The 27,180-nt window shown below is 42.1% G+C and overlaps 1 protein-coding gene across 5 annotated transcripts; it reads left to right on the forward strand.

Annotated features, from left to right (window-relative positions):
• Nucleotides 1-654: 654 nt before the first annotated feature.
• Nucleotides 655-26,736, forward strand: MATR3 (matrin 3). 5 transcript variants are annotated; one of them, XM_071442995.1, is made up of 15 exons: nt 853-971; nt 8,757-9,837; nt 14,134-14,195; nt 14,717-14,758; nt 15,006-15,109; nt 16,296-16,348; nt 16,828-16,953; nt 17,561-17,686; nt 17,872-18,042; nt 19,248-19,379; nt 20,575-20,618; nt 21,088-21,478; nt 23,074-23,467; nt 24,051-24,172; nt 25,674-26,736. In XM_071442995.1, exons 2-15 carry the CDS (start codon nt 8,947-8,949, stop codon nt 25,722-25,724), a joined length of 2,709 nt encoding a protein of 902 aa, XP_071299096.1. In that variant the 5' UTR covers nt 853-971; nt 8,757-8,946; the 3' UTR covers nt 25,725-26,736. The 5 variants fall into 5 exon arrangements, with proteins under 5 accessions (XP_071299099.1, XP_071299096.1, XP_071299095.1 ...); XM_071442994.1 differs by lacking the exon at nt 853-971 and adding an exon at nt 996-1,338; XM_071442998.1 differs by lacking the exon at nt 8,757-9,837 and having other exon boundaries at nt 655-971.
• Nucleotides 26,737-27,180: the final 444 nt, after the last annotated feature.

Genomic DNA, 27,180 nt, shown 5'->3' on the forward strand with positions numbered 1-27,180 from the left:
TTATGGGCTTGTTTTTTAGCACTTCATTGTTTTTTTACCTTGAGCTTGTTAAGAGCTGGATTTCTTGTGATTGTTCTCTGAGCATTTCCATATTATTTCAACACATATATTGTACCACTTCCATTTTTTAAAAATACCTTGTGTTATTGTTTCATTGTGCTCTCCAGCCACTTACAGAGAAGAAAGATCAGCGTGTGATGAACTGAGGAGGCAGATTTTTCCTTTCCCCTGGAGCTTTCCCTGAATTCATGTACACACCCTCACCTTCCTAAAGCTGCTGGAGCACAGCAGTTTCCAGGCTAATGGAGAGACCGGTTCTTTGGCCACAAAATTAAATAGGAAGAAAGATGTTGACTACGAAATAAATCCAAATTACGAATAGTACTTGAGGGGCTGTACGAGTACCTTGGTGACAGCTCACGGATTTCAGGAGGGCAGCGGCACAGGGACCTCTCCTCATCCAGCACAAGGTGGCAATGTTGGATCAGAGGAACAGCACAGCCTTGCACATCGGCTGCAGGGCCTTTTTACCAGAACCTTCTAACGGCCTCACAGCCAGCGAGAGGCCAGAGTTTTGAGTATTTTAGCGATGGTGACACCTGCGTTGTGCTGAGAAGAGCGGCCTCGGGCTGGGCGGGGCTGGCTGCCCGTGAGCGTGCCCTAGGACACAGAGAACAGCGTGGGGACCAGAGGATACTGTGGATATCCCGGACACCCTGGATACCCCGAACGCCTCGGATACCCCGGGCAGAGCCCGCAGCGGCGGTGCCGGCGGTGCCGCTCCCCGGAAGCGGCTGAGGGGAGCCGCGAACCCCCGGCCACGGGCCCCGCGCTCCTCCCGGGGGGCGTGGCCGCCGTCCCGCCCCGCCCCCCGCGCCTTCCCATGTTGCCCCGCGGGAGCGCGGACAATGAGCGGGGCGCGGGCGGCGGGCTGGCGGCGCGCGGTGCAGCGGCGCTCTCGCGAGAGCACGGTGAGCGGCCCCCACCTCTCGCGAGAGCCCTACCGGCTGCGCCTCCTCCCGTCCCCATCCCACACCCCACATCCCTTACGGCGGGCGGGGCGGGCGGTCCCGGCCAGCGGCGGGAGCGGCGCGGACTCACCGGTGATACCGGAGTCGAGCGGGGCGGCCGCCGCCGGGCACGTGAGCAGGCGGGCAGCGGGCGGGCGTGCTCTCGCGAGCGCGGCGAGGCGCGCGCGAGGCTCGCGCAACCGCCTCAGTCCCTCTGTCCCTCCCTCAGTCCCGCCGTCCGTCCGTTCGTCCGTCCCCTTTCCCCCGCCGCTGGCGCCGCACCGAGCGGGAGGCGCCGCCGCCGCGTTCCGTCCCCGCCGGCCCGCAGGTAGGAGCGGCGCCGCGCCCCCGGCCCGCCGCCATCTCGGGGTCCTGCGGCGGCCGCCCCGCCGTGAGGGGTGGGGGGCGAGGCGGGAGCGCGCGGCGGGGGGGGCGCGGGCCGGCGCGCGGCGGTCACGCGCAGGCCCGGCCCGGCCGGTGCCGCGGCCCCCGGGGCGCCCCCGCCCGCCGCCAGCCGGAACTGCGGCCGCGCCGGGCCCGAACAAAGCCCCGACCCCCCCGCCGCGGCCCCCCGGGCCCGGGAACTGCGGCTCCCGCTCGGCCCTCGGCGCTGCAGCCGTGACCCGGCTCCGCCGCGCTTCCCGCTGCCTGGAGCTCTCCCTTGCTCCCTGCAGGCTCCAGCCGCGGCCTCGCTGGCGGCCCCGTTCCTCCCTCCTTCCTTAACCTCTAAAGGCCGTTAGAGCCTAACACTGCTGGTTTTGATGCCCATCTGGTCTTAAGAATTAATGAGTTGAGCAACAAGAATCCTGACAGTGCAGGCAGCCGTTTGACCCCTCTTTCTACTCAGTTTCACTTTCATATAATTCAGGCTGTGCTTACAAATCAAGCTGCGGGGGTGGTTTTTTTCTTCCTGTGGTGGATTGATAACGTTCCATTTCTTTAATGTACACCCTCTGCTTCCAGAGTCAGAGTAACGAGATACAAAGTTCACCTATTCTGAAAACATCCAGAAGTTGAAAAGAACTTTCTGGGAGCCTGAAAAACTGCTTTGTTAAATGATAAATGAGGCATTTATGCTGTTGAAAGAAAGCTGAACCATCCCTCAGATTCCAAATGTGTGGCTGTTTTTCTTTCCACGATGCAGACCTTTGGGAAAAAAGTATCCAATAGTGCTTGAAACTGCTGAAGGATCTTTATTCTTTTTACTCAGCCTTAAATTCTTCAGGTTTTTTGAACTGTAGGTGGTCCTGATTTCCTGGAGTCAGATAAGTAGGGAGCAGCTCTGGTCGAAAATGTAAGTTTCTTAAAGCAGTCTGTGTAGTTCTCATGGGGAGAAGAAAAGGGTGCATTTTCAGGAGCTCCTTTACAAAGAATCTATTGATCCAGTGATTTAATCTTCTCATATTTGAAATGTTAATATTTCAAGTTTTCAATGTGCTAAAATGTTAAATTGTTTTTGTAACATGTAGTGGAACACACTAAGGTTTTTATTATATTCCCAAGAAATTAGTGAACTTCTGTCTTGAATTTTATCAAAAAAACTTCCCAAAATGATTCATTACTGAATTCTGAGTGAGGATACTGGCACTCAGACCTTGGATGTGTTTGTGAAGTGATAAGCCGGTGTTTGTACTTCTGTATTGTGTGCTTGGTGTTACATACATCCTGAAACTAAATGATGGGAAAGAACCCCAGAGCAATTCCTATATGTGTCCTTAAAATGTGGATATCCGTGTTCCTAAGGATAAAAACTGAAAATCAGTTCAAGAGGGGGGAAGATGAGTCAGTGTTTGGGGCTCCAGACTGAAGTTTGGTATAGCTGTTATATTATAACCACTTGGTTTACTCAGGAATAAACTGCACTTAAATAAAAACACTCATTAATTGGGTGAGAAATTAGGAAAAGCTGTGTGCTGCCCTTTGCTGTGACTTACACATGTCTCTGCTGAGAGATTTGGTGAATACAAAGGTATTTTATAATGTAATACTCAACAGCCTTCTGGGTGGCTCAACAAATCTGAGGGAGAAGCTGTTTCAAGCAGAGCTGCAATGAAATTATTTCCATTCAGTTTGTTCATTTATGAGGTTTTTTTCCAATGCTGCTTCCTTTCTTCATCAGTTCTCTGAGTCAACAAGTCTTGAAAACAAAAGCAAATACTTCATAATATTTCTGAACTCATTTAGTTTGTGAGTGTTTAAGTACCATATTGTGCAGTCATAATTTCAACAAAAGGGTTTTTATTTTGAGCACTGAACCAGTGAAACAGTTCTTTGATTTTTCTCTGCAGCTAGAATACTTCTTGCAACTTCAAGCAGGATTTCAGCTGGGAAAGACCAGGATTTTATCCCAGCCCTGGAACTGCCTCAAGGCAGATGGAAATTCAGGTTACCAGATCAGAACACACAACTGTTCTGTGTGAGGTTTTTCTTTTTTTTCCTTTTTAATTTTTTAATGGTAAAAATTGGTCTGTGATTTGTTCTGGAGTTGGTGTCAGAATTTTGGTGTCTGAGGGGCTGTTGGTCCCCCCACCTGCTGGGAATGAAGGAGGATTGTGTCATTGTTGTGCATGGGGGCACAATTGTGTTGCTGGAGTTTCCCAGTAAAATCCCACAGCATTCACAGAGACTCTGGTTTTGGCAGAGCCCCTCTGTTAGGGGCTTCATGGAGCTTTCTGGAGCTGCAAGAGCCTGTGTGCATCTTCTTACTGGAGAGTGGGGGTTCTGAAGGGTGTCCATGGGATTTAAAGCAGTAGAAAGGAATGGCTGGAAGCCATAGAGGTGTTTGTGGTGTGGTCACCACAGTGACAACAGCTACCTGTTTTCTCTGGTAGTTCTTTCCCTTTCAAAAATACATGGGTTTTGCCTTCTTTCTCTTTTGTTCTTGAGTCTTCTTTTTTCTACTTCTGTTTCTGTAAAGGAATAAATGCACTTTTAAAATACACCTCTTACAAAAGAGGCCTGGTTGAATTTATTAAATCATATAATGAGCAGAAATAGGAAACCAACCTCTTTTATATTCCTTTTTGCATTCAGATGTTGAAAACTATAAGTTCTTTTAAGATTCTTGATTGCTAAACCAGTTATTTTAATTCCCCATTTGTAAATATGCCTGTTCAGATGTCACACTTCCCTGTTCTGAAACAATCCTCTGTTACAGTCACTTCAACTCTCAGATTATTTTGTGTTCCTCTGATCAAGGAACTCCCTGGGATGAAGATAAACATAATCCTAAGAACTGAAACTCCTCCAGTTGTTGTGCCTGAAGCAGAGTGGTTAATCTGTGCCCAGAAAAAGTGTGAGTCCCGTGTGCCAGGTGCTCCTGAAGTTTCATGAAGGGCATGACCTTTGAGGTGGCTTGAACAAGATGAGTGCTTCTCTTGCATGTGGAACAGCTCTATTAAATAACCACTTTGAGTATTGGGAGCTGAAATGAGCAAGAAGCTGCATTTCTCTAAGGCAGCTGGGCAATTCCTCCTTTGCCTTTGGACAATACAGTGGCCTTTTCTGTATTGTCCAAAAGTTAATCCCTTGGATTTGAGATCTATTGTACTTGGTCATTCAGCAACTAGACAACATCTGCTTCTAATTTCCTTGCAAGTTCTTGGTTTTGCTGCCATTAATTCTCAGAGCAGCATGGGGGGCTGTGTGTCCAAATTCCAGATCTCTTCCTTCAATAGCCCTTTTTGCCATGATGTGCTGGAGCCAGTTTTGCCAAGGAGCAGAAGAATTGTCCCATGGCAGAAGGGATTGCCCCACAGAGTACGATGTATAAGAGAGGAGGGGGAAGACCTATAGATGTTTATCCAAAGAGCAGATTTCCAAAAACTTCTATGGTACTTTTTTCCCAAGGGTGTACGGTCTGCAAAAGCATTGTGTTGTTACAAAATGAGGGTGTGCTTTTCAGCTTGTAGATAATTTCAGGTTTTTATATCATAACTGGATTTATTTGTTCTAATGCAATGTGTTTTGAAGTGAAAGTGAAACTGACTAGAAAGTGACAACAGTTACTTTTCATTTTTAAGTCTTTTATTCTGTAAATAGTGGGAGAGGAATGGGTAAAAGATGAGTTCTTTTAAGAACAAGATTAACATTAAAATTACAGTAACTCTGCATAAGTTAAAACCCCTTGAGAGTGGCAAAAGGAATAGGGAGCTGGGGACTTATTTTCAGCCTATTTGTGTTCCATGAAAGGGGACAAGCTGAGGTTTTTGTGTTCAGCATGATCAATATATTCCAAAAATTCACTGAGTTTAACTGTTCTCAGGTCAAACTTAATATTGGAGCAAGAGTTCATAAGCTTTATTGAAAAGATATGCTCAGATTTACACTAAGAGAAAAACCTTCTAGAGTGTTTGAAAATCAGCCTCATTTTGGGCTCTGTTTGATAACAGTGTACTCTGTAGGATTCAAATTCCTTATTTTTGTTGTCTGCCTTTATAGAACACTCTTTTGCAACTTGTAGATACAAATTGTTTTCATTGTCTGCATTTGTCTGCAAATCTAATAACATTTTGACTTTCAACTTATTTCAAGATTGCTTGATATTATATATTTTCAAATCTTTATATGGCCAAATTTCTCCCCAGAGATCTTAAAAAAGGTGTACCTGAAAGCCTGTCTGATCCCAGTTAGCTGAAATGACATGGAGAACAAGTAGCATAACACTTTGAACTACCTTATGTCTGGCTCTCGAGGCAGCTCTGTTCAGTCCTGCCCATCTTGTTGCTGTGACTCAGTTGATGGCACCCTCTCTCAAAAGCTGGCCCTGCTCCATGGGAACCTGTCCCTATCAGATACTGGCATGGAATCATCAGCACAGGAGGTGCTGCCTTAGGATCGCGTTAAACCTGACCCTGTGGAAGTTAAACATCCTTGGTGTGAGGGTAGAGCTCTTCCCCACCTCTTTCTGTTGTCTTAAAGGATGGGGCTGGTTAGGAGTGGAGTGCAGCAGCCATTGCAAGATGAGTGGTGTATAAATAGTGGTTTTTTGAGGATGTTCAAACTGGTTAATTTAAGTACTCAAGTACCTAATTGGATGTAGGGTATTTCCTGACTAGCACCAATTGCCAGCTTGTGCTGTGTCTTCATCATACACTTGTCTTACTGTCCCACTTCATGCTTTTCCATAAGATTGTCCCTCTCTCTGTCTTTGTCTTGGTTATTCTCCCATCTTTCCTATTTTTATTTTCCCTTTGCCCCTTCCCTGGGTGTTTGCAGCTGCAGGAGCTGGGTGTGGTTCTGTGGAGCTCTGGAGTGGGGTCTCAGCGTGGCACCATCAGGTCCTGCAGCCCTGGTCCTGCCAGGCCAGGGTGCCGTGGGGTTTGTTCCCTGCTAATCTCTGCAGCAGCACACAATGAACTGCCAGTTGACAGCTGTGACAAGAGGATTAGGGAGCATTTGTTCAAATAAAGGGTGTTTTTCAAAAGTGGAGAACTTTCCTCATTTAGTGGAAACTTGAATAATGTTGGTCCTTGCACTAACAGCAGGACACAGTGAGTCTATCCTGACCACAGGGGTATCTGTGGAATTGCTGCTGGGTCAGGCTCAGAGAGCCCTCTGGAATACCTGATTTTATGAAGAACCCAGTAAGTTCAGCTTCAAACCCTTCTGAAAGAGGGTGAATGAACTAGGAAGAAATTCAGGCATAAAAATTGAATGAGTAAGGATTAGCTTGTAAAATTGTTATAAAAGTACTTCAAAGAATACTGAATGAATATAGGATAAAAGCATGGTACCCAGGTGGATATTAGAGTTCCTGTCTGTTTGAACTCAGAGTCTTGATTTTTACAATGTAGCTCTTCAGTGCTTTCTGTCAGGTGTCCTCCAGTGTGGCCCCCTTCTCTGGGACATCTCCCTTTGAATTCACCTGGTATGCTCCCCTGTGTTCTTGTGTTACTGTTTTCCTCTGAAGCTTTCTGCAGTGTTTTCCTGTCTTCTGCCTCAGAACTTTCAAACTTATTTTCATACCCATGTTTCTCAATCTCTTATTCTTAACAAATGTCACACAGTTAAGCTTCCTTTTAATGACTCCAGCATATTTGAATCTTAAAAATGTAGCTGAAATTATTTAAATGCATTGATAACAGAGTATGTAGCAAATTGTATAAAGGAGTTAGTTTGCAAAGGTGGAGTTGTATGAGTTATGTGTGTTTTGTGTATTTTTCAGGGAATCTTTTTTTTTTTTTTTAACATAAATGCATAGTTTTGTAACATGCTGCTACTGAGAAAAAAACCCCAAGTGCTTTCAGCTTTGTGCACTGTTGGAACAGGCTGTGTATTGAGCAGGCAATGGGGCTAGAGACCTCTAACCTTGACCTTTTTCCTTCTCTTTCCAGTACAAGAGCCATTGCCTTCTGCAGAGCTGGTCTCTTCAAGGAAAAGTCCTTGCTTTCATTTTGTCCTTTCCATTCCTCCCCAAATGTACCTGTTCTCTTGGGAGCTGACTTCCTTTGCAGCTGTGCAGCCTGTGCCTGTTTCTTTTCCCAGTGGTTGTGTGTTTGATGTGCTCCTCGGTGGCACTGCTGGAGAAGCAGAACTGCTCTGCCCACACCGGCAAGGGCTTTGCAACGTTGGGGACCCAAGAGCAGATTATTCCTGCTGGAATATTTTTACATGTGTTGAATTGCTTTAAACTTTGTGTATCTGTTCCAAGGCTGGAGGAGGATGGGGTGAAGTATTACAGTTATTTCTGCTCTGCCCTAAAAGAACATTTTATGAAATATATTCATTGCAGCATGCTGTGGCTATTGATAGACTGTTTAGTTAGAACTTTGTGTAAATGCAGTTGAACCTAATATTGGAGTGCTAGGTTAGTATTTTATTTATACCAAAGAGTCACCTCTCTCTTGTGAGCAGTGTTTTAGGATCTTTAACTCCCACAGGTGGTCACGGTGTCAGTGCCAGCCCCAGGCCGGCAGTGCCGCTGGGATGTGGTGCCATCTCCTGACTCACTGGGGTCTCTTCCTGCAGGAGCAGGGTTTTCCTTGGGTCTCCCATCCCAGCACTAAGCCTGACCTTGTTTAGTTTGAGGTCTGAGAGTACAGGCTGGTGTGTCACAGCTGCCATGTAACAGAGCAAAGAATCCCTTCAGAAATGCTGTTAGCAGTGTAACTGCAATTGGAACAAGAGGTCTTGTTTACTTCCTGCAAAATGTAAAACTTGTTTTTCTTGTTCACATCTGTCTTCACATCAGTAATTGGAATTTTACTGCGTAAAGACTGAATATTATGTTTGGTCTTATTTACAGATCTTATAGCAGAAACTTTTTGCCCAAACTTCAGTTACTTTTAACTTCCTTTCGTCCTTTTCTGTGGTGCTAGAGGTTTCATTTTCAAATATGTGTTATATGCCAAAGTCATCTTGGATTCTGTGGGCCTAAGTTTTTTGTGTTCTTCTCACAGACACAGTACAGTAATGTAGGGTATGAATAAAGCCATTAATCAGAGATCAAGGCTTACATGTCAGTAAACTTTATAGATGCTCTCAGACATCGCAAACTTCTGAAATTCACTTTTCTTCAGTGTGAAAGTAGCTTTTTGTGGAAGAAGAGTAGTATGTATAGGAAACACTACTGTATTTTTATCTGCAATAATATATGTAGGTTCTGGGTACCTCTTGAATCTGTTATGTGATAAAAGCCTTGTAAGATTGAGATCTTTAATGTTTTTTTAGCTCAACATGATGCATAAGTTTAAAACTGCATCTGTTTAAAGGGATTTATGACTAAAACTGCTTGTTTTTCTACAGAATTGTCTGGTGTTTCTCAGCTTGAAGAAGATCTGCAGTCATTATTGATCCTCTTTCTTGGCGTTACCGTTTTTGAAGTGAAGTTTGCCTAGCTTTCTAGTGTGAGCTCTCTTTGCAGCCATCTTAAAAAAAAAAAAACTAAACAAAAAGAATTTTTTGATCCATAAAGTAGACAAGCTCTAGTTCTACAATGTCCAAGTCATTCCAGCAGTCATCTCTGAGTAGGGATTCACAAGGTCATGGGCGTGACCTCTCTGCAGGAATAGGCCTTCTTGCTGCTGCTACCCAGTCTTTAAATATGCCAGCATCTCTTGGAAGGATGAACCAGGGTACTGCACGCCTTGCTAGCTTAATGAATCTTGGAATGAGTTCTTCATTGAACCAACAAGGATCTCATAGTGCACTGTCTTCTGGTAGTACCTCTTCCCATAATTTGCAGTCTATATTTAACATTGGAAGTAGAGGTCCGCTCCCTTTGTCTTCTCAGCACCGTGGAGATGCAGACCAGGCCACAAACATTTTGGCCAGCTTTGGTCTGTCTGCTAGAGACTTAGATGAACTGAGTCGCTATCCCGAGGACAAGATCACTCCTGAAAACTTGCCTCAGATCCTTCTACAACTTAAAAGGAGGAGAGCTGAAGAAGGTTATGGTAGAGATGGCAGATCATCCACACGGGAACCACCATACAGAGTACCTAGGGATGATTGGGAAGAAAAAAGGCATTTTAGAAGAGATAGCTTTGATGATCGTGGTCCTAGTCTCAACCCAGTGGTTGACTATGACCATGGAAGTCGTTCTCAAGAATCTGGTTATTATGACAGAATGGATTATGAAGATGACAGATTGAGAGATGGAGAAAGGTGTAGGGATGAATCTTTTTATGGTGAGACTTCGCATAACTATCATAAATTTGACAGTGAGTATGACAGAATGGGTCGTGGTCCTGGTCCCGAGAGATCTCTCTTTGAGAAAAAGAGAGGTGCTCCTCCAAATAGCAATATTGAAGACTTCCATGGATTCTTACCGAAGGGTTATCCCCATCTGTGCTCTATATGTGATATGCCAGTTCATTCTAATAAGGTGAGTTATGCACCAGATACTTCTATTTTCCTTTACGTTGTAGTATCTGTTCTGTTTTTACATATTTCTTTAATTATTTCTATGGCCTGGTTGCTTTTGAAATGATCTGAAAGTTGGTTTGAGAGTGAAAAAGGCACTTGGTTTATTTGCAAGGTAATTGTTGACAAACATTGTAAACCAGGGCTTTACATTAATGTATTTTATTTGCCCAGATTGCTTAACTTCAAGTCAAACAGCTATCATCTACTGGGATATCTTGTTTATATTTTACATCTACATGTTCTCTTAACCACAAACATCTGGCATTCAAGCAGTTTTGGGGTGGGTTTTGGTATTTTTTTGTTGGTTTGGGGTTTTTTTGCAGTGTATCTACTGTGCCATTCCGGAAGCTAGTTTCAGCTCTCCTCCACATCTGTCTTGATTGCTGATTTATATGTAGTTAAGATGCATTCTTGCACAGTTCTGCTTTTTCCCTGTCCAGAGGGAAAGAGTTAATGTAGAGCCCTGGAACTTATTTGCAAAAGTAAAAACCACGTGTTAGATTAGCTCATTCTTGCCTTTTTAATTTCACTTTAACACTCTATCTCATACTATGGCTGAAATTTGTCGTCATTTTTCTCCTTTTTTCACAACTTTCTTAGAACACTTCAGACTCACTTTTTATTGTCACATGTTGCATCTATCCCTGTAGACTCTCCGAGCAATCAGTCTGCTGTTGCAGTATCCTGCTCTGTGTTCCTAGTAGTGTTCTTTACTTGGCTCACGAGTAGAGTGGATCTTCGGGTGTGTTCGGTGATGCTGAAACTTCCCTCTTAGTTATCCACGCCTAGTGCAGCTCTGCAAAGGGAGCAGGTTACTCAACGTGATTCAGATGGTGTTTTCAGAGCCTTCTCACTTTCACCTTTTCCAATGTACTCATCTTGCTGATTTCCAGTATACTAGGCAATTTAATTGGCTAATTGGCTAATACAGTGCCCCTCTTGTCACAATTAGTGGCTAATTAGCTTGAAGGCCTTCAATTGAAAACATAATACATGCTGTTACTGTAAAATTGATACAATGTGGAATTGCTGTTACTAACCATTTCTTTACAGTTACCTCTCAAAAAGTGCTGTTCTGTACATCTGATCTTTTTGAAACACAAGAATTATTCTTTCCCTGCAAGGAAAGGATCAAACCAGTTCTAGAGCACACGCTGTATGGCTCCACCTGATCTGACAGTTTATGAACTTGTGTGGCTTTAATTACTTTTGATATAAAATACAGTAATCCAGGTTTCTTGTCTCCTGTATTTGACGTTTATTTTCATTAAAGTTTTAAGTGTTAACAGTTTAGCTGCCATGCTCAGTTCTGTAAAAGGACTTCATTTGGTTAGATTGAAAACATTAACTTCTGAGGCCCTTGAAGATGGCAACCAGTAATCCTGTAAGTAGGGGTCTTTTTAGCTCTTTATTTTAAAGGCTCATGACTCTTAGTGTGCTTTGGAGTGCAGATCTAATGAAAGGATATCCTCATGGAAATACCTTTCCAGGTATGAGAAATACCAAATTCTTTTAACAGCATAACCTAAGTGGCTGACCTCTTCTGTAACATGTAAAACTTTTTTTTCTTTTTAGGAATATACTTTGACTTTAAAACTGCTAGTACATAATAAAATACTTGTGGTTGGATCATCTGGTTCTTATGACCCAAGTCGAGGCTTTATTTCTGATTTCAGAAATCATGTCACCACAAGAATTTTCTCTTTCTCTCCTTCTTTCCTCTGCTTTGCATACCCAAGCATTACACAATTCCTTATTTTGTGTCTCCCACAAAATCAAATCAAGTAAAATATAACTTCAAGTAATCTGATTTGAGCTGAAATGTATGGAAAGCAGAAAGGGAATGCTTTTCATAGCTGGGACTATGTAAATTTATTACTATAGTAACAAAATCTCATTTTCCCCACCTCCAAATAAAAATATCAGTGATTCTTAAAAGTGTTTGATCAAGCTATGTGTGTTTTAAATGCAAGCAAGGTGTTAAACATCCTTAGTGTAACTTAAATTGACAGAGTAGTCTTCTAGTGGTTTTTTTTAATTTTAGTGATGTTCTTAATTGCTTCTTTAATTTGATGTGTGTATATTTTAAGACCGAGTTTATTTTCTGTCTGTGAAGTAAATCGTGCCCCAGTTACTTGAGGCATTTTCTCAATCCTGATCCCTTTATCAGGGAATGAGGTGTTAGATGTGGAGGGATTGTTTTCCTGCCAGAGACAAAGGCTGATGCAACCCAAGCAGATGAATTTGGAGGTGAAACGCTTGAACCTGGTACTTCTCAGAGGGAGAACCTGGCTGTGGCCCTGGGAGAGGGCTGGCTAAAATTAGCTGCTCGAGTGTGGCCTCATTTTCTGAGGAACAGAGTGTCCTCTGGCTTGCATCAACCGAGCCAAAGGGGAATCTGGGTTTTCAGAAACTCAGTTCAGGTTTTCTCTCGCTCAGCTTGGAGCCTTTGTGTTAATGAGTTCCTGTAAATACAAATAATCTGGTGCCCCAAAACCCTGGGGAGGGGATGCTTCCAAATGGGTGCAGGCAGCAAAGGGAATCCAGATTAAGAATTGTGTAATAAAAAGTTAATGTAGATGAGCTGCCATTGTTCCCTGGGGGAGAAGAAAAATCTGAAGTTACAATCACATCCCCCTTTTCTGCCAATTTAAAAGCATTTTAATAGAATTAAATCTCCCAAACTTTGCCTGTGGTTTGCAGATAACTTCTACATCAGTTTTGTGTTGAGACAGATTCAAAGCATGTTATGTCTGGTGGAACCAGTCACTGAGGCTTTACTGACTATGCCCCTGAATTTAGAGGGGTTTGAGGTTTAAAGGACTATTTTCAAGAGTGTAATGCTAACACTTGGTAGCAGGTACTGAACTGAAGAAACTTTGTATTGAATGGTTCATAGATTTTATATTTTTTGTGGGTATTTTTCATCCTAATTGCCAGCCTATTTATAGTTGCAGAGCCTACATCTTGTGCAGTTAACAAGAAAAAGTGGTGCTCTCATTTTACATCTTGCTAAAAGGGATGACTTCGTCTTGCTCCATGTCAGGAGCATCATGGAGTAATATTGTAGTACTTTATGAGAGACTTTAAATCCAGATTTTTCTCCTTTGTAAGAAGTGCGGGGTAGGCATTTAACATATGGAAACACTACAGTGAGCTTTGGGAATGTCTCATTGTATCCAGGACTGCTGTAGTGTGGCAGAGACCAAAAATCTGGAAAGATAAGGGATTAGGCAAAAATCCTTTGTGGGTGCTGAGCAGAAGCAGACATTTAAGAAGAGCCACATAAAGCAGTTGCCAGTGCACTTTGTGTTCATAGTTGAAAATGTGGCTGATAAGAAAAAACCTTCAGTTGGAGAAAACCTTCAGCCCCAAGGTTCTTGAATAACTCTCCCCCCTGTTTATCTCTGCTGGTCCTTTTCTTCCCTGAGGAGCAGCAGAGTGAAGGTCAGGCTGTGGCTCCCATATGTGCAGCAGGGAAACTCCAGAGCTTCTGTCACTTCACAAATGTGAATAAAGCACAGATTTGTGCCCTTACTTGTAAGAGTATAAAGATACAGAGATCAGGCACTAAAATAAGCAACTCCCTTTGTAGTTAAAATGGTCTGCAGAGAAAAAGTAGAAATGCCTCATTCCTTTCTAGTGCTTAAACCAGAACCAGGAGGAGTTTTACCTGGATGATATGGTTCAATTTCATTACTTCTCCTTTGTACCATCTTGGTTTAGATCTGCTTTTTTCCTTTATTATTCCCCTTGAGTGGTCATATATTTTATATTTCACCTATATATTTGTAGTTTGTCCTAGCTATGCACTTAGGTTTCTTTTAGTCTTTCCTTTCTGAATTCCGTGCAATTTCTTGGCCTCTTTATGGTTCTAAAAATTGGAGTCTTACTTCATATTAATCTGTAGAAATCTGAGGAATGAAGCAGAGTAGAGGAAATTCTGCAATGCCTGAAGACATACAAAGAGCCTTCAGTTCCAAAGGCTGCCATGGCCCTCTGTGCCTGGGCTGGAGTTTTCCAGGGAGCTTTGCAGGCAGGAGCAGCCCTGTTCCCATCAGGCACCTTTTTAGCCAGGTTAGCAGGGAAGAGGTAGGTCCAGTGTCAGTGTCTCCTCAAAGCACCACCACAGATTCCATTCTGTATGCATCTGCAAAACTGCAGCTTAGCAGAGAAGACACTGCTGTAGGCCATGACTTTGTGGGAAGGACTGCCCTGTGTGGCTGCTAATTGTGCCTTGTTTACTTTGCTGCAGGAGTGGAACCATCACATCAATGGAGCGACTCACAGCCGCCGCTGTCAGCTGCTGCTCGAAATGTATGAACTGGAAGTACAGTAACTGGGGAGGAGGGCTCAGCCTGGGACAGCACTCAGGCACAGCCTGCCATTCCTGGCTGTCCTGTGCAGGGCCAGGAGCTGGACTGGATGATCCTTGTGGGTCCTTTCAGCTCAAGATGTTCCCTGATTATAAATTACTGCTGCACAAAGCAAGTTTAGAAAACTTGCTTCAACTTGGAGCATCTTCAGGACAAAAAGGGATCCTGGTTCATAGCTTTGAAATCCTACTGATGTATATATAGCAGTTGAGAATCTGTTGTAATTGTAGTTGTTGATACCACTTGTACATTTTTGTTGTAAAACCAGCAGTTCTGCAAGCAGAGTAGGGAGCTTGTCCTGAAGAGCAGCATTTCTGTCAGGGCTGTCATGGCTCTGGCAGTGGGCCTGGAGTGTTGCCTGTGCTGCAGCTGTCTTACACCTCCAGGTACCGCTGCTTGTGTTACACAGCTAGAGAAGATTGCATGTTTCTTACATTTTCTTTTAATTTTGTTTCTTTTAAGATACCCAGAATGGAATCCTGACAGTGATTCAGGACATGGAATGTAAGTAGTAATTAATTTTGAAGTATTTATAATTATTTGAAGCAGAGGGAGTTCCTAACATTTTATGTGAAACAACACATTTCATTTGGTTCAAATGGATTCCTCCCTTTGTTGTCCAGCTGATGGGCAGCAGTAAAAGTAGCCTGAGTTGTGTGCATAGAAGCTGTGCAGAAATTAGGCTGTTTTATCAATGAAAGCGTCACAGTTTCTTGGTTTAAAATGACAGTGTGTTTTCTCCTCTTTCTAGGGGTGATCCCTTTATGTTGCAGCAATCTACAAACCCTGCACCAGGAATTTTGGGACCACCACCACCTCCATTCCACCTTGGAGGACCTCCTGTTGGGCCCAGAGGTAACCTCAGCAGGCACCTACCTTCACCAGGCTTAATTTCTAGCTAGGCTTTTTGTGGGGTTTTTTTAACTCTTGTTTTAATTTGTCACCGGTGTTCTAAAACACCAAAGGAAAATGTTTTTTCTCAGCACTAGAGCTAAAATACTTTGGCTGTGGTGGGACTAGAGTGGTACTGAGTTCCCACACTTCACCTTTTTGCCAACTGCCAACTCCCTATGGCTGTTGATTTTTAACTGAGATTAATCTACATGTGTTGAGCACTTGGATTTTTTTTTCCTATGTAGGAGATTTTTCTATCTGTCTTCTGAGTAGCTACATGTTGGTGCAGTTTTCTGGTAAGAATTCAGTGTCCTAAGTGTTTTTTCCCCCTATTTTCAAGTGAACATGAGAAATAAATTGGAATAGAAGTGAGAAGTGGGAAGATGGATGATGCAAGCCTCTTCCTCTCAGGAAAGGAGGCTAAGAATCAGATTCTTCCCAACTTTTAGATAGTTCAAATAACTAAAAGAGCAAAACTAATTAATTTACCTGGATATCCTGACAGAGTACAAATATTTTACTTGTTTACTTACAAATACAAATACTTACAACATTTTTTTACACAATTTTTTACAAATATTACACTTTTTAGATTATAGATGCATTCATACCTTATTACATGAAAATAACAACATTAATTTTTCAGAATATCTCAGATTTAACTGTAGGCCAAACTATTTGAAAGGGGGTTTTGTTTGTGTTTGGTTTTTGGATTTTTTTAAGGGATATTGTGATTGAATTGGTGATGTTTTAGAACCTGAATCCTTAATTGTATAAAGAGTGTCTTAGATAAAGAAATTTCACATCCTTTGTGTATAAAGAAGTTTCCTCTGGCAAATCTTACTTAAACAGGAGATATTTTTTTCCAATGGGCTGTACTTACTCTCTGCTGTTCCTGAACAGCAATAAATGCAGCTCTTTCTCTAATGTTAGAGTGAAGAGAAGGAGCAGGACTTGGGACCCCAAGTTACAAGAGCTCTGAAATAAATAAAAAGCCTTTTTAGAGTGCAATGAAATAATTAGATTTCAGAACTTAATCTCACTCTGGTATTACAAGTGACATATCTTTTAAGAACTCGTGATGAGACATCTTAATCCCAGTCTTACAGGTTGAACTAAGCTTGTTCATTCTTTTAATTTCTTAAAGGAGCTGGAAATGGAAATATGCAAGGACCCAGACACATGCAGAAGGGCAGAGTGGTTAGTATTGGAATTTTTTCTTTTTTTTAACTCATGTTTTTGTTGTATAATATTTATGTGTTTGCTTAAGGTGTGGATTTTGTTTGTTTAAATTATTGATTATCTTTAGAAGTGAGATTTTTAAATTTGTGTGGAAGTTCTGAAACTTTGGCTTGAGACTGGGAGTTTGTTGTGTTGAGTACTCTACAAAATATTTATTCCAAAACTGTACAGAACTTCTTTGGAGGTTCTCTTCATGATGAAGCTGTGGGAAGTGAACTGAAGGAAAGGCAGCTTTGGCATGGCAGGCATCTTGCTCTGGAAATCCATAGGAATTCTGTGCCTTTTCTGGTTGCATCTTTTGGTCACTAGTGAAGATAGATAAAAATCGTTTTTAAAACTGTAATAGTTACACCAGCAGAGCAAAGCCTTGGCAGAATTTTAGGTTTGCTGGTACTCAGGATTTCTCATGCTGTGTGCCCATGCTTTGTGTTCAACAGGAAACAAGCAGAGTTGTGCACATCATGGATTTCCAGAGGGGAAAGAATCTGAGATATCAGCTGCTGCAGCTCGTTGAACCCTTTGGGATAATCACAAATCACCTGATTCTAAACAAAATCAATGAGGTAAGGTTGGGTCCCGGGGCACTGCTGGGGGGCTGGCTGGTGTGTCTGATGGGCTTCCTGTCATTGTCTGAGCTTTGTTTTTGGAAAAGGACTTGCTCAGCCACCCACTGAGATGCCACATCTGTCATCAGGGGCATGTGGGAAAGGAAAGGAAGGAGGAGTGTGTTTCCAGCAATGCTCATTTCTGCATTTTCACTTCTATATTGGAAAATCCTCCTGGTTGGTTGTTCATTGCTTTCTCAACAACACCACATTCTGCTCTTGTTTGAAAACTATCTGAAAACTTATTTGATCTTAGTTTGTATTATGGAGTGTGTCTTATTTTGAGGTGTGAAAAAAAGGAATACCGCAGAAGTGGAAAAAGCAAGAAGCAATTGAATGTTTTGAATCCAAATCTAGGTGGAATGTAAACAAACAAAATAGTTCTGTTTGTGCACCTAAATAAAGTGTCTGCCAAGTTCTGCAGGTCAGTTCATGTTGTAACCAAAAAGCAGTTTTCATTTCTGATGCAGTTATTTTTAAAAGGAAGCATGGAAGAGCTTGAAAATTTGAAACAAAATTAGATTCCTGAAAGAGCAGCACTTAATTCAATTTTGTATGATTTCAGGCATTTATTGAAATGTCAACCACTGAAGATGCCCAGGCTGCAGTGGAATATTATTCAACAACACCTGCCCTGGTGTTTGGTAAACCAGTCAGAGTCCACTTGTCACAGAAATACAAGAGAATAAAGGTAAAACACTTCTGCTTTTTTGAGCATTGCCTTACTTTAATCTGGGCAGTCACTGTTATGAGGCTGCTGCATTTTAGTTATTCCTGATTTCTGTACTTTTCAGTGCATCAGATTAATCAAGGAACAGCCAGTAATGTATATTTTTTTATATAGGTCTTAAAAATGTCTTTCCCTTTTAATCTTAGAAACCTGAGGGTAAACCTGACCAAAAGACTGAGCCACCAAAGCCAGAACTTGGCCGTGTGATCCACCTGAGCAACTTGCCCCACTCGGGCTACTCTGACAACGCCGTGCTCAAGCTGGCCGAGCCCTACGGGAAGATCAAGAACTACATCCTCATGAGAATGAAAAGCCAGGTGACTGCAGGGCAACCCTGGGGCAGGCCTTGAAGGGGGGTTAACTGGGAAGAAATTACACCTTCAGCTGGGGCATGCGTGGGCTTTGTGCTCTGGCATAGGTTTGGAAATGAGCCAGGGTCTGTCTAGGTCAGGGGTTTGCTTTGGAGCTTCCTGTGAGATGTCCCTGGAATATGAGCTGCTTTAAAAACAGAAAAAACGTATTTCAGCATGGAGGTTTAATTACTGGATTATGCAGATTCCTTCACAGAGCCTTGGGATTGTTTTCTTAGGGCTGAAAAACCATTACCTATGAAACATAAATATATTCCATTGTTACATGTTTCTTTTATTTACCCTTATTTTTCATTCTTTAAAACTAAACAAAAGCAGTCCCACTGTGCTTTTCTAGCTTGGAAGAGAAAGGTTTGAAGACAGACCATTGCATGTGTATAGTGAAATGCTTTGGATGTGCATGGACACGATTTCTATAAATATACAGGAGTTTAAACTATTTAGCTCTAATTTTTTTTAAGCTTTAATGTCCCAGTTCATTGCTCTCTTGAGTAAAAAAGAAAGTTCTACTGCTCTTACAAAGAGATGGGTGCCTGAATCCCCTAATGCCACACTTGAGAAGTGAAAAATTACTAAACTATTGTGTGACCCCTAGGAAGTCCTCCCTGACCTTATTTCACTGGAAAAACAAAATCCCTTTGCTGTCTAAGTTGGCTGCTGAAACAGCTTTCAGTTTTTTGGCAAGGATACTCCAACCCAGATGTGTTTGTTTAAAGCTCATTCAGCAGCCTCATGAGATCTCCTCACAAAGCTGGAGGGAGCAGCAGTTGCTGCCTTTCTGTTTCAGCCTTCTCTCAAAAACCAAAAACAAAATACTGAGGCAATCTCACAGCTTCCCTGAAATTCCCAGGTACATAAGCACTAAATAAGAGTTTCATTGTCCTGATACTTTTTTATTTAAATCATATTTTACTTTATGGTGACTTTTGGCAGATTATTTGAATGCCTGTTTAATTTCAGAGTTCTGAGTGGAAAAGCTGGGGTTTGTAGAGCGCTTGGGTAAATGTTAAAGTGTTTGGTGAGGATGGATGTAGTTGAACCTCGTGATTTTGTTTCAGTATTTGGAAATGCTGTATTTTAAGTTAAATCACTGCCTGGAAAAGTGTTGTGTGTTTCAGAGTCCTTTTTAACGTGTCTTTTAATCTTTTCAGGCCTTTATTGAGATGGAGACCAGAGAAGATGCTTTGGCCATGGTTGAGCATTGTGCCAACAAAGCGCTTTGGTTCCAAGGCAGATGTGTGAAAGTGGATTTATCTGAAAAATACAAGAAACTGGTGTTAAGAGTAAGGATTTTTTTAATTTGAAGATACAAAGGGAAGTAGATGACAGCCATTCCTTATTGAAAACTCAGTGTTGCATGTAAAATTGAACAGTTGGCTGTGATATTTTCTGGCTCCTCAAGTGCAGTTACTTGGCATGAGTGTGGTGTTATGAGACAAGTTAAAGGATATTCCTTTCAGATTAAACAAAACCCAGTTACTATAATTCAGATTTTAGAGTAAATTATATAGATTTTAATTAAAATTACTCCATTTAGAACATTCTCTAATGTGGGATCCTTTTTCTTTCCCCTTCATCTTTGAAAGTGAAGAAGGTTTGTGAAAAGTTAAAATGTATTAGAACTGCACCTCTGCCTGTGCAGCTGATATAAAGGAGGGAAAGGTTGACTGAAGGGGTTTTTTGCATAACACCGGGGTAATATTCATGCAATTATAGGTGGTTCTTCATCAGACTGTGACAGTAGGTAGAAAACTGAGAGGAGGTCAGCTGGTCAGAGCATGGTGCAGATAATGTCAAGATTGTGGGTTCAACCCTTTTGGGCCATTCACTGGAGAGCTGGACTTGATGATCCTATGGGTCTCTTCCAACTCAGAATATTCTGTGATAATAATAAAGTCCTGTGATAATGAAAGTAGGAGAAATCTCAACTGTCAGGCTGTCTCCTAGAAACATCAGCTTTGTTCTGGAGCTTGAAGAAATCTTACTGATGCACATGGTAGTGCAGCAAAATGAGCACTTAGTGGCAATTTGAATAGATTTCCTTGTTACTGCCTACAAATGACATTTCCTGTTCAGTAATTCATAAACAAGTGAAGTGATGGGAGTCTGCTAAAGGTTTCCACTAATGATGGAGAAAAGTACAGCTTAGGACTGATCTGTGCCACTGCCTGCACTACATGCTGTTGGTTCATAAACAAACCAGGAATTGTATGTGAATTTTCTGGAGCAGGATGTCCCATTTGTTTTGTATTGAATAATTACTGTGAATAAAGGCAGGGGATTTCTAGGTTGGTCAGATCCTGTCTGACATGAAATAAAGGTTTACTGATCAGTTTGTGGGTGGCATGGACAGAGTTCCTGGTGGTTCATGTAGCTGAAAGCACTTGGCTGGATTGGATTCTGGTCTGAATTAATGCTGCTGCAGTTGTGGAAGTCATAGTCTGCTGTGACTCACAGATTTTTAAAATTTTATTTTAGATTCCCAACAAAGGAGTTGAACTGCTGAAAAAGGATAAAACCAGGTAATTTCTTATTGTTAAAGCATGATGTTGTTCAAAGGAAATATGAAAATACCTTATGCAGAGTATAGAAACAATACCAAAGAGTCAGGCAAGCTTTGAGATCAAATGGCTGGAGCTTGTGCCCAGAGATTAACTGTTTCAAATATGCTACCCACCCTCTTCCTCTAATGATGGAGATTTCACAGCCTTTTCAGGCTCCTCAGGAAATCTTTTGCAGTCCCTAATTAGCCATGCCTTCCTGCAATTTAAACCCACAAGCAGTTGTCCTGTCTTGTAAGGATAATTCCTCCTTGGAGCAGCCTTTTGTATATTTGAAGAATGATGTCCTTCAGGGTTTCCCTCAGCTTTCCATTTTCTGAACTGAAACACAATAGTTTTCAGGCTTGTCTAAAGAAATATGATCTTTTTCTTTAGTAATTTCTGGGCTGTCTCCAGGTTTACAAGCAGCAATGTTCTTTGTTCTTTACAGAAAGAGAACATATTCCCCAGACAGCAAAGATTCTCCCAGTGATAAGAAGTCCAAAACAGAACCTGCTCAGAAACCTGAAAGTAGCAATACAGAAGAAAAAGCGAAAGAGGAGAAACAGGAGGATGCTGCTGAGCCTTCAGGTGCCAAAAGTGGGGAACAGACAGAGCAAGATGAGCCCAGTTTACTCCTGGAGTCTGAAGATGAGCTGCTGGTGGATGAGGAGGAGGCAGCAGCACTGTTAGAAAGTGGCAGCTCAGCAGGAGAGGATGCAGATGTTGCCAATTTAGCTGATGTGGCTACTGAGGAAAAAAAGGACACACCTGATGATGCGACTGTAAAAACTGAGGGGAATGCTGCAGCCACTCCAGCAGCCAAGAAAAAGCTTAAAAAGGTAACTCACACAGTGAGCTGCTGAGTGGGGGAAGCCCAGGCTAACTTAGGTAGCACACAATGTACATTCTGGTGCAGACCTTCCTCTGTGGGTCTTTAAAACACCTGTCTGGAGAGGAACAGGTGTTGGGGCTCCTGTGAAGAAAATGGAAGATCTCACTGGGTGTGACTTGCACATGGATTCAGTTATAGGTCCCTGATTGTTTTGACAGAAGCTTTGATTCTGGGGCTTCTACCCTTGTTGCTTGCTGGGGATTTGCTTGCTTTTCACCCTCTTTTTGATTAATACTTAGCCAGGAACTGTGTTCTCTCAAGCAGTTCCTCAGCAAACTGTCTGTAGTTACCCATGAGCCAGAGATGATGTTCAGAAACCAATGGACTGGGGACTTGAGGCTAATCTGGGCTTGGACAGAATTGCATGTACAGCTACACCTTAAACTGAGGGGCAGGTAGGGCCATCTGCAGTTAGCCAGGGCCCCTTTCCCACTGGAGAAAGACAAGAAATATTTTCAAGATGTTTCCAGTCACAGGCTACTTGCTGTGAATTCCCTTTTTCTCACCACATCATCCCACACTTATGTGGTTTTTATGTCCTACCTGCTTTGTTAATCACACTCAGTTCTGTGGAGTAGTGTGCAAAGTTGTAGTAATTTGTTGACTTGGAATGTTGTTTTGCAAGAAAGGCATGTTCCTAATTAGTGAATGAGATATGCATGGATCTGAGTTTTGGGGGATCCTTGTCAGGAGCCTGGTTAATGGTGCTGAGATGGATACTGGCCATGCAAATGGCATTTCCCAGTTTTCTTAGTGTTCCTTATTGGTATGTGGGCATTGGCTGTGATAAACTGCTTCAGAGCCAGACTTCGTTCCTTGAAGACCCACATTCACAAAGGTGATGCTGCCTCAGTCCTGCTCTCAGTTGCTGTTAAGTATGTGGAAGAGTGGTATCTCAATATCAGCAGGAGCATTTCCAAAAATTCCGAATTCAGACAGTCCCTCAGAAGAGGGAATGAAACCTGGATTTTCAGAGGCTTTCACAGTTTGGGTGGTTGGTGGCTTTGGGTTGGGTTTTGTTTGGTTTTGTTTGTGTTTTAGTGGTTGTTTTAATGGGGATGCTCCAAGCTTTCTACTGGTTGAAAAGAGCTTTTAATTATTTTTGATGAACTTTCATATCATTAGTGGAGACAGAATAGTTCTGCTAAGGTTTTGCCTTCTGTTCAGGCCATGAATTCAAGGATCTTATGAGATTCTCAAATAGAAACAAAATTTGTGCACTCCAAAATTACTTTCACTTAAGGTACTCATGTTAAAAGAACTTTCATCTTGAGAATTTAAATGGTTTTGGCTCTGTTCTTAAGTTGAAATCATGTTGCTGTGCTGAAGCAGTGGCCACCCCTGATGCAAAAAAAAAAAAAAACTATTGTGGAAGGGAACCCTTGATTTGGGAGCAGTGGGGTACAAAAAGAGCTGGTTAAACCTTGAGTGACAGTGTGAGTGAGCGAGGCAGCTCTCGTAGGAGGAGTATTTGTGCTGTAAAGCTCAGGGGGTTTGAGGGGAGCCCTCAGGCTGTGCTGACCCAGCCCCTTGTCCCCGCAGCGCTACGTGGGCGGCTTCCCGCGCAGCATGGAGGGCTTTGTCACCCTGGACGAGGTGGGCGACGAGGAGGACTCCGACCACCAGAAGCTGCGCAAGTCCGGGCTGGCAGCCAAGGCTGCGGGCAAGAGCGAGGACAGCCTGGCAGAGATCAAGGTGGACAAGATTGAGGAGCCAGAGCAGGAGAGTGAAACGTTGGAAAACGGAACGAAAAGCGAAGAGAACGCCAAGGCTGAAAGTGTTGAAGCTTCTGATGCCACAACAGCACAGGATACTGAGAAAAGCACCCAGGAAAACACAGACCCCCAGGGCGAGCAGGAAACAAAGAGTGTTCTGGAGAAACCTCTTGTCCCAGATGAGTTTAGGATTGGGCCATACCAGCCAAACATTCCTGTTGGTAAGGCTGTTTCCATTTCTTTTCCAAAATGTCTCTGTGCATCGCAGTAGCATTTCTCATTTCATCTGACTTTTATTTTTGGCAATACATTGCCCCATAGCCTTTCATTTTAGGGCTTTCCCCTCCTTCCCCTTCTTCACTCCTGCCCTAAACCCAGTATTTTCTTCCTTTTTTCCTTCTTTTCATAGAGTTTTTCATAACCCCTTCCTTAGGCAGAAATTGACAGAGGTATCTTTTAGCAACACAAATTCAATTGCTAGCACAAAGCACAATAGTGGTAATAGTTCAGTCATATCAAATACTCCAAAACTGATCACAAAACGTTGTGAGATCTTGAAGGACCTAATAAAATGGACCCTTAATCCAAAAGGTTAATTTTTAAATTAAAAAAAAAAAACCTGCACATATTTAGTTACTACTAGGCCCCTCCTTGACTAAACTAAAACAGAGACTTTTAAAGATAAAGCAGCTTTTAATGTAAAGTGAATTATGGTATTAAGATTTAGCTGAAATGACATATGACATTAAAAGAAATGATGTAGAGTAGATCTCTTAGTTTATTTTGTGGTGTTTACTCCTCTAGGTGTGAATTATGTGGTACCCAAAACAGGGTTTTATTGCAAATTGTGTTCCCTGTTCTACACAAATGAAGATGTTGCAAAAAAGACCCATTGCAGCAGCCTTCCTCATTATCAAAAGTTGAAGGTAAGGCAAAAACTTGTTCATTTTAAATGGCTTGATTCTTTCTGGGGAATAGAGCTCAATGAGACCGGACTGAGAATAAAAATACCTTTCAGGCAGTGGAAATTGGCTTACTCACTTTTAACTCTAGATAGACCTCTCCAAAACGTCATCTTGTGAAAACAATATGCAGAATACACAGTTTAAAGAGTGGCTCCAGCATTTTTTTTTATCTTGTAAATTTGGATTCAAGAGGGAATTCCAATTGGAATAAGGCCAGGCCTAGAAGTAGTGATGCAGAGTAAATACAGATGGCCCAGATCCCTTCCAGTTGTCCCTTTGAGAGTGCTTTCAACCAATCAACAAAGCTTAAGATGAAGTTTTTATATGTTTAAAAAAGGAAAAACCTTTGCAACTTCTGATTTTGTGAGCACTTTTTCCATTTTCTAACTGGATGAGGTATCACATGATTGCATGGCATGAGTGACAATGCTGCTGCTGTAACCTCATACTGTGAGCTGCAAACATGACCTCCAGGAAAGGGCAATCCCAAAGGAATTCTGATAGTCCTGCAGTGTCACATTAATGCATTTCAGGGCAGTTGATCCCTGAGCTGAAAGCAAACCCCAGGGGCTCCACAGAGAAGGAGAATTTGGCACCTCATAATTCAAACATTTGCCTTCTTGGAGTAACAGGGAACCCTCTAAATAAACAAAGGACCCAGGAAGGCAGATGGCACAAAAATTGTCACCAAACAATACCGTGAAGGAAGGAGTAGATCAGAAAATCAATTCCCATGCAGGATCTTGTAGGAAGAAAATTCACCTCATCCATCACCATAGTGTTTTTTTCTTTTTTTTCCTTGTTTTTTTTTTTTCCATTGAGGTACCTGCTTATGGGACATTAAAGCCTTGATGTAAAAAGGGAAGGGGGAAAAATGCTAATTTGTGAGCTTAATTACTTGAATGAAACATGATTTGCTTTGCTTTTTCCATGGCAGAAATGATCAGTGAGCTGCTTGTGGGTGATGGTGTGACTGTAGCGGGGTTTGGAATTGGGGAGGGAAGGGGGAATGCAGCTTTTGTTTCACAGTGACACTTGCTTGGAGATGGAAGTCTCCTTTGCTTGGAGAGCTGGGAGAATGAAATAGGTGAATTGATCTTGCTGCCAAATGTCATCAAAGTGGTTCCAAATTCCTCAGGCTTCCAAATTAACCCTTCTTCAGGGAGGGGAGATACTGAGCAATTGTGTCCCTGCCTCTCTAGAGGGCAGATTCCACCCAGGTAAGTGGCTCAGTCATGTCACAAGTCCATGAGAAAAGGGGAAGGAATTCCCTTGGCTTGTCAAGGAGAGCTCCACTCCAGGGTGAGGAGAAGTGCCAGCCTCGTTAGTTATGACCTTTGCAATTGCAATTGATGCTCACAGATTTTAAACTTGGAAATTGGATTTATGTTTCCGTTCTTTATGTTGTGCCTGTGAGAAACTCTTTAAATATATCCCCAATATAACTGGTTTCTTTCAACAGAAAATTCTGGATAAAATGGCAGAAGACTTCAGGCAAAAGAAAGAAGGTTAAAAAGAAGGAAGGATGTAAGGAAAACGTGGCTTTGTTTTTAATGTTAATCTTTTTTAAAAGCAGTACAAGTAGTAGATGGAAATACTGTATTCTTTTTTGTTTTAGTGAGATACAGTAGGCATTATAGGTCTGTTCATGTGTTAAATGTTGTAGCAAAAAGCATATGCAGTTAAGTTAATGACAACAGTTTGTTCTTAATGTGAGAATGGCAACAACTTTTCATTTGACACTTCAAGCTATTACAGAAAAAGAAATCTTGCACCCTTGTGGAAAGCTCATCTATGAGAAGAAAACTGCGTTTAAATGAAACTTACTACTTTCAAGCTTCAGAAATTGTCTTTCAATTCCATTCTGAATAAAAAATGAAAAGTAATACTGTATTTTTATTTTATCTAGAACATTCCGTATTTTGGTCTGAGCCTAGCAGCTGTTTAATTTTGAGTGTAAGGCTGTCATTGCATTTCACTTTGAAAAAGTCGTTAAATGTAAGTTGCATTTTTAAATGTTGAATTGCAGTTTCTTTCAATGTCACTGCTGTTATCTATAGCAAATAGGAAAATTAGTGATTAGTCAGCTTTTACAACTTTGTGATTTTTTTCCTAAGCTCTTGCTAGACTTTCCTATTCAGCTATTCCGTGTATTTTTAGTGAGAAGTAAATGCCCATTCTCTGACCAGTATTATTTCCTCGAGCTCTTCCTGCTTTTACTTGAATCTCGTCGCTGTCGTACATCTCTGGTATATCAAAAGCAGCATTGGAGTCCCAAAAGGGACAGAGGTATCTTTATATTCTTCACATGGAAGTTTTCATACCTGCATTTTAACACCATTTTTTTGTTAAAACCTGGTTTTGTCAAGACTCTTTAGAACTGTGCATTTAATGTACCTGCACATGTGAGATGTGAACAGGAATTTGCATGTGTAACCTGTGTTTATCTGTAGTTTTTGTTATTTACTGCTTATTTGTGACTTCAGGTTACTAAAGTGATTCCCAATAAACAAAGCTAGACCACAGTGATTTGTTAGAGATGTTTGGCATGTTAACCAGTGTGTCTGCTGAACTCTATCCTATGTCATGTCACCACACCAAAACTCAAGCTCTCTTTTTAAAATGTGCATGTTTTTAACACCTTTGCTTCAGCAGCTTCCTGCATAACTCTTCTTTCTCTTCCCTAAACCCTCTTGCATTTCCAAACAAATTAAAATATCACTTGTTAAAACCCTGGTAGGTATATTCTGCTGACACTTTTATTTCTGAAGATTTGGGGTGTTCTCATCAAAGCTGAAGCCACATCCCATTCATGCAGACAAAACAGACTGGGGCCCATTCTTCCAGCCTGAGCCTCCACCAGTGAGGATCTGGGGCTTGGAAGGGGTTTGCCATGCAGGAGGCTGAGTGCTGCTGAAGTTAAAATGTCCTTCGTTAAGCAGGCATACCCAGCAGACACAGGACTTTGT

The sequence above is a fragment of the Agelaius tricolor genome, unplaced genomic scaffold (genome assembly GCF_023055355.1).
Source record: "Agelaius tricolor isolate 1412-34295 unplaced genomic scaffold, bAgeTri1.0.p SCAF_18, whole genome shotgun sequence".
NCBI lineage: Eukaryota > Metazoa > Chordata > Aves > Passeriformes > Icteridae > Agelaius > Agelaius tricolor.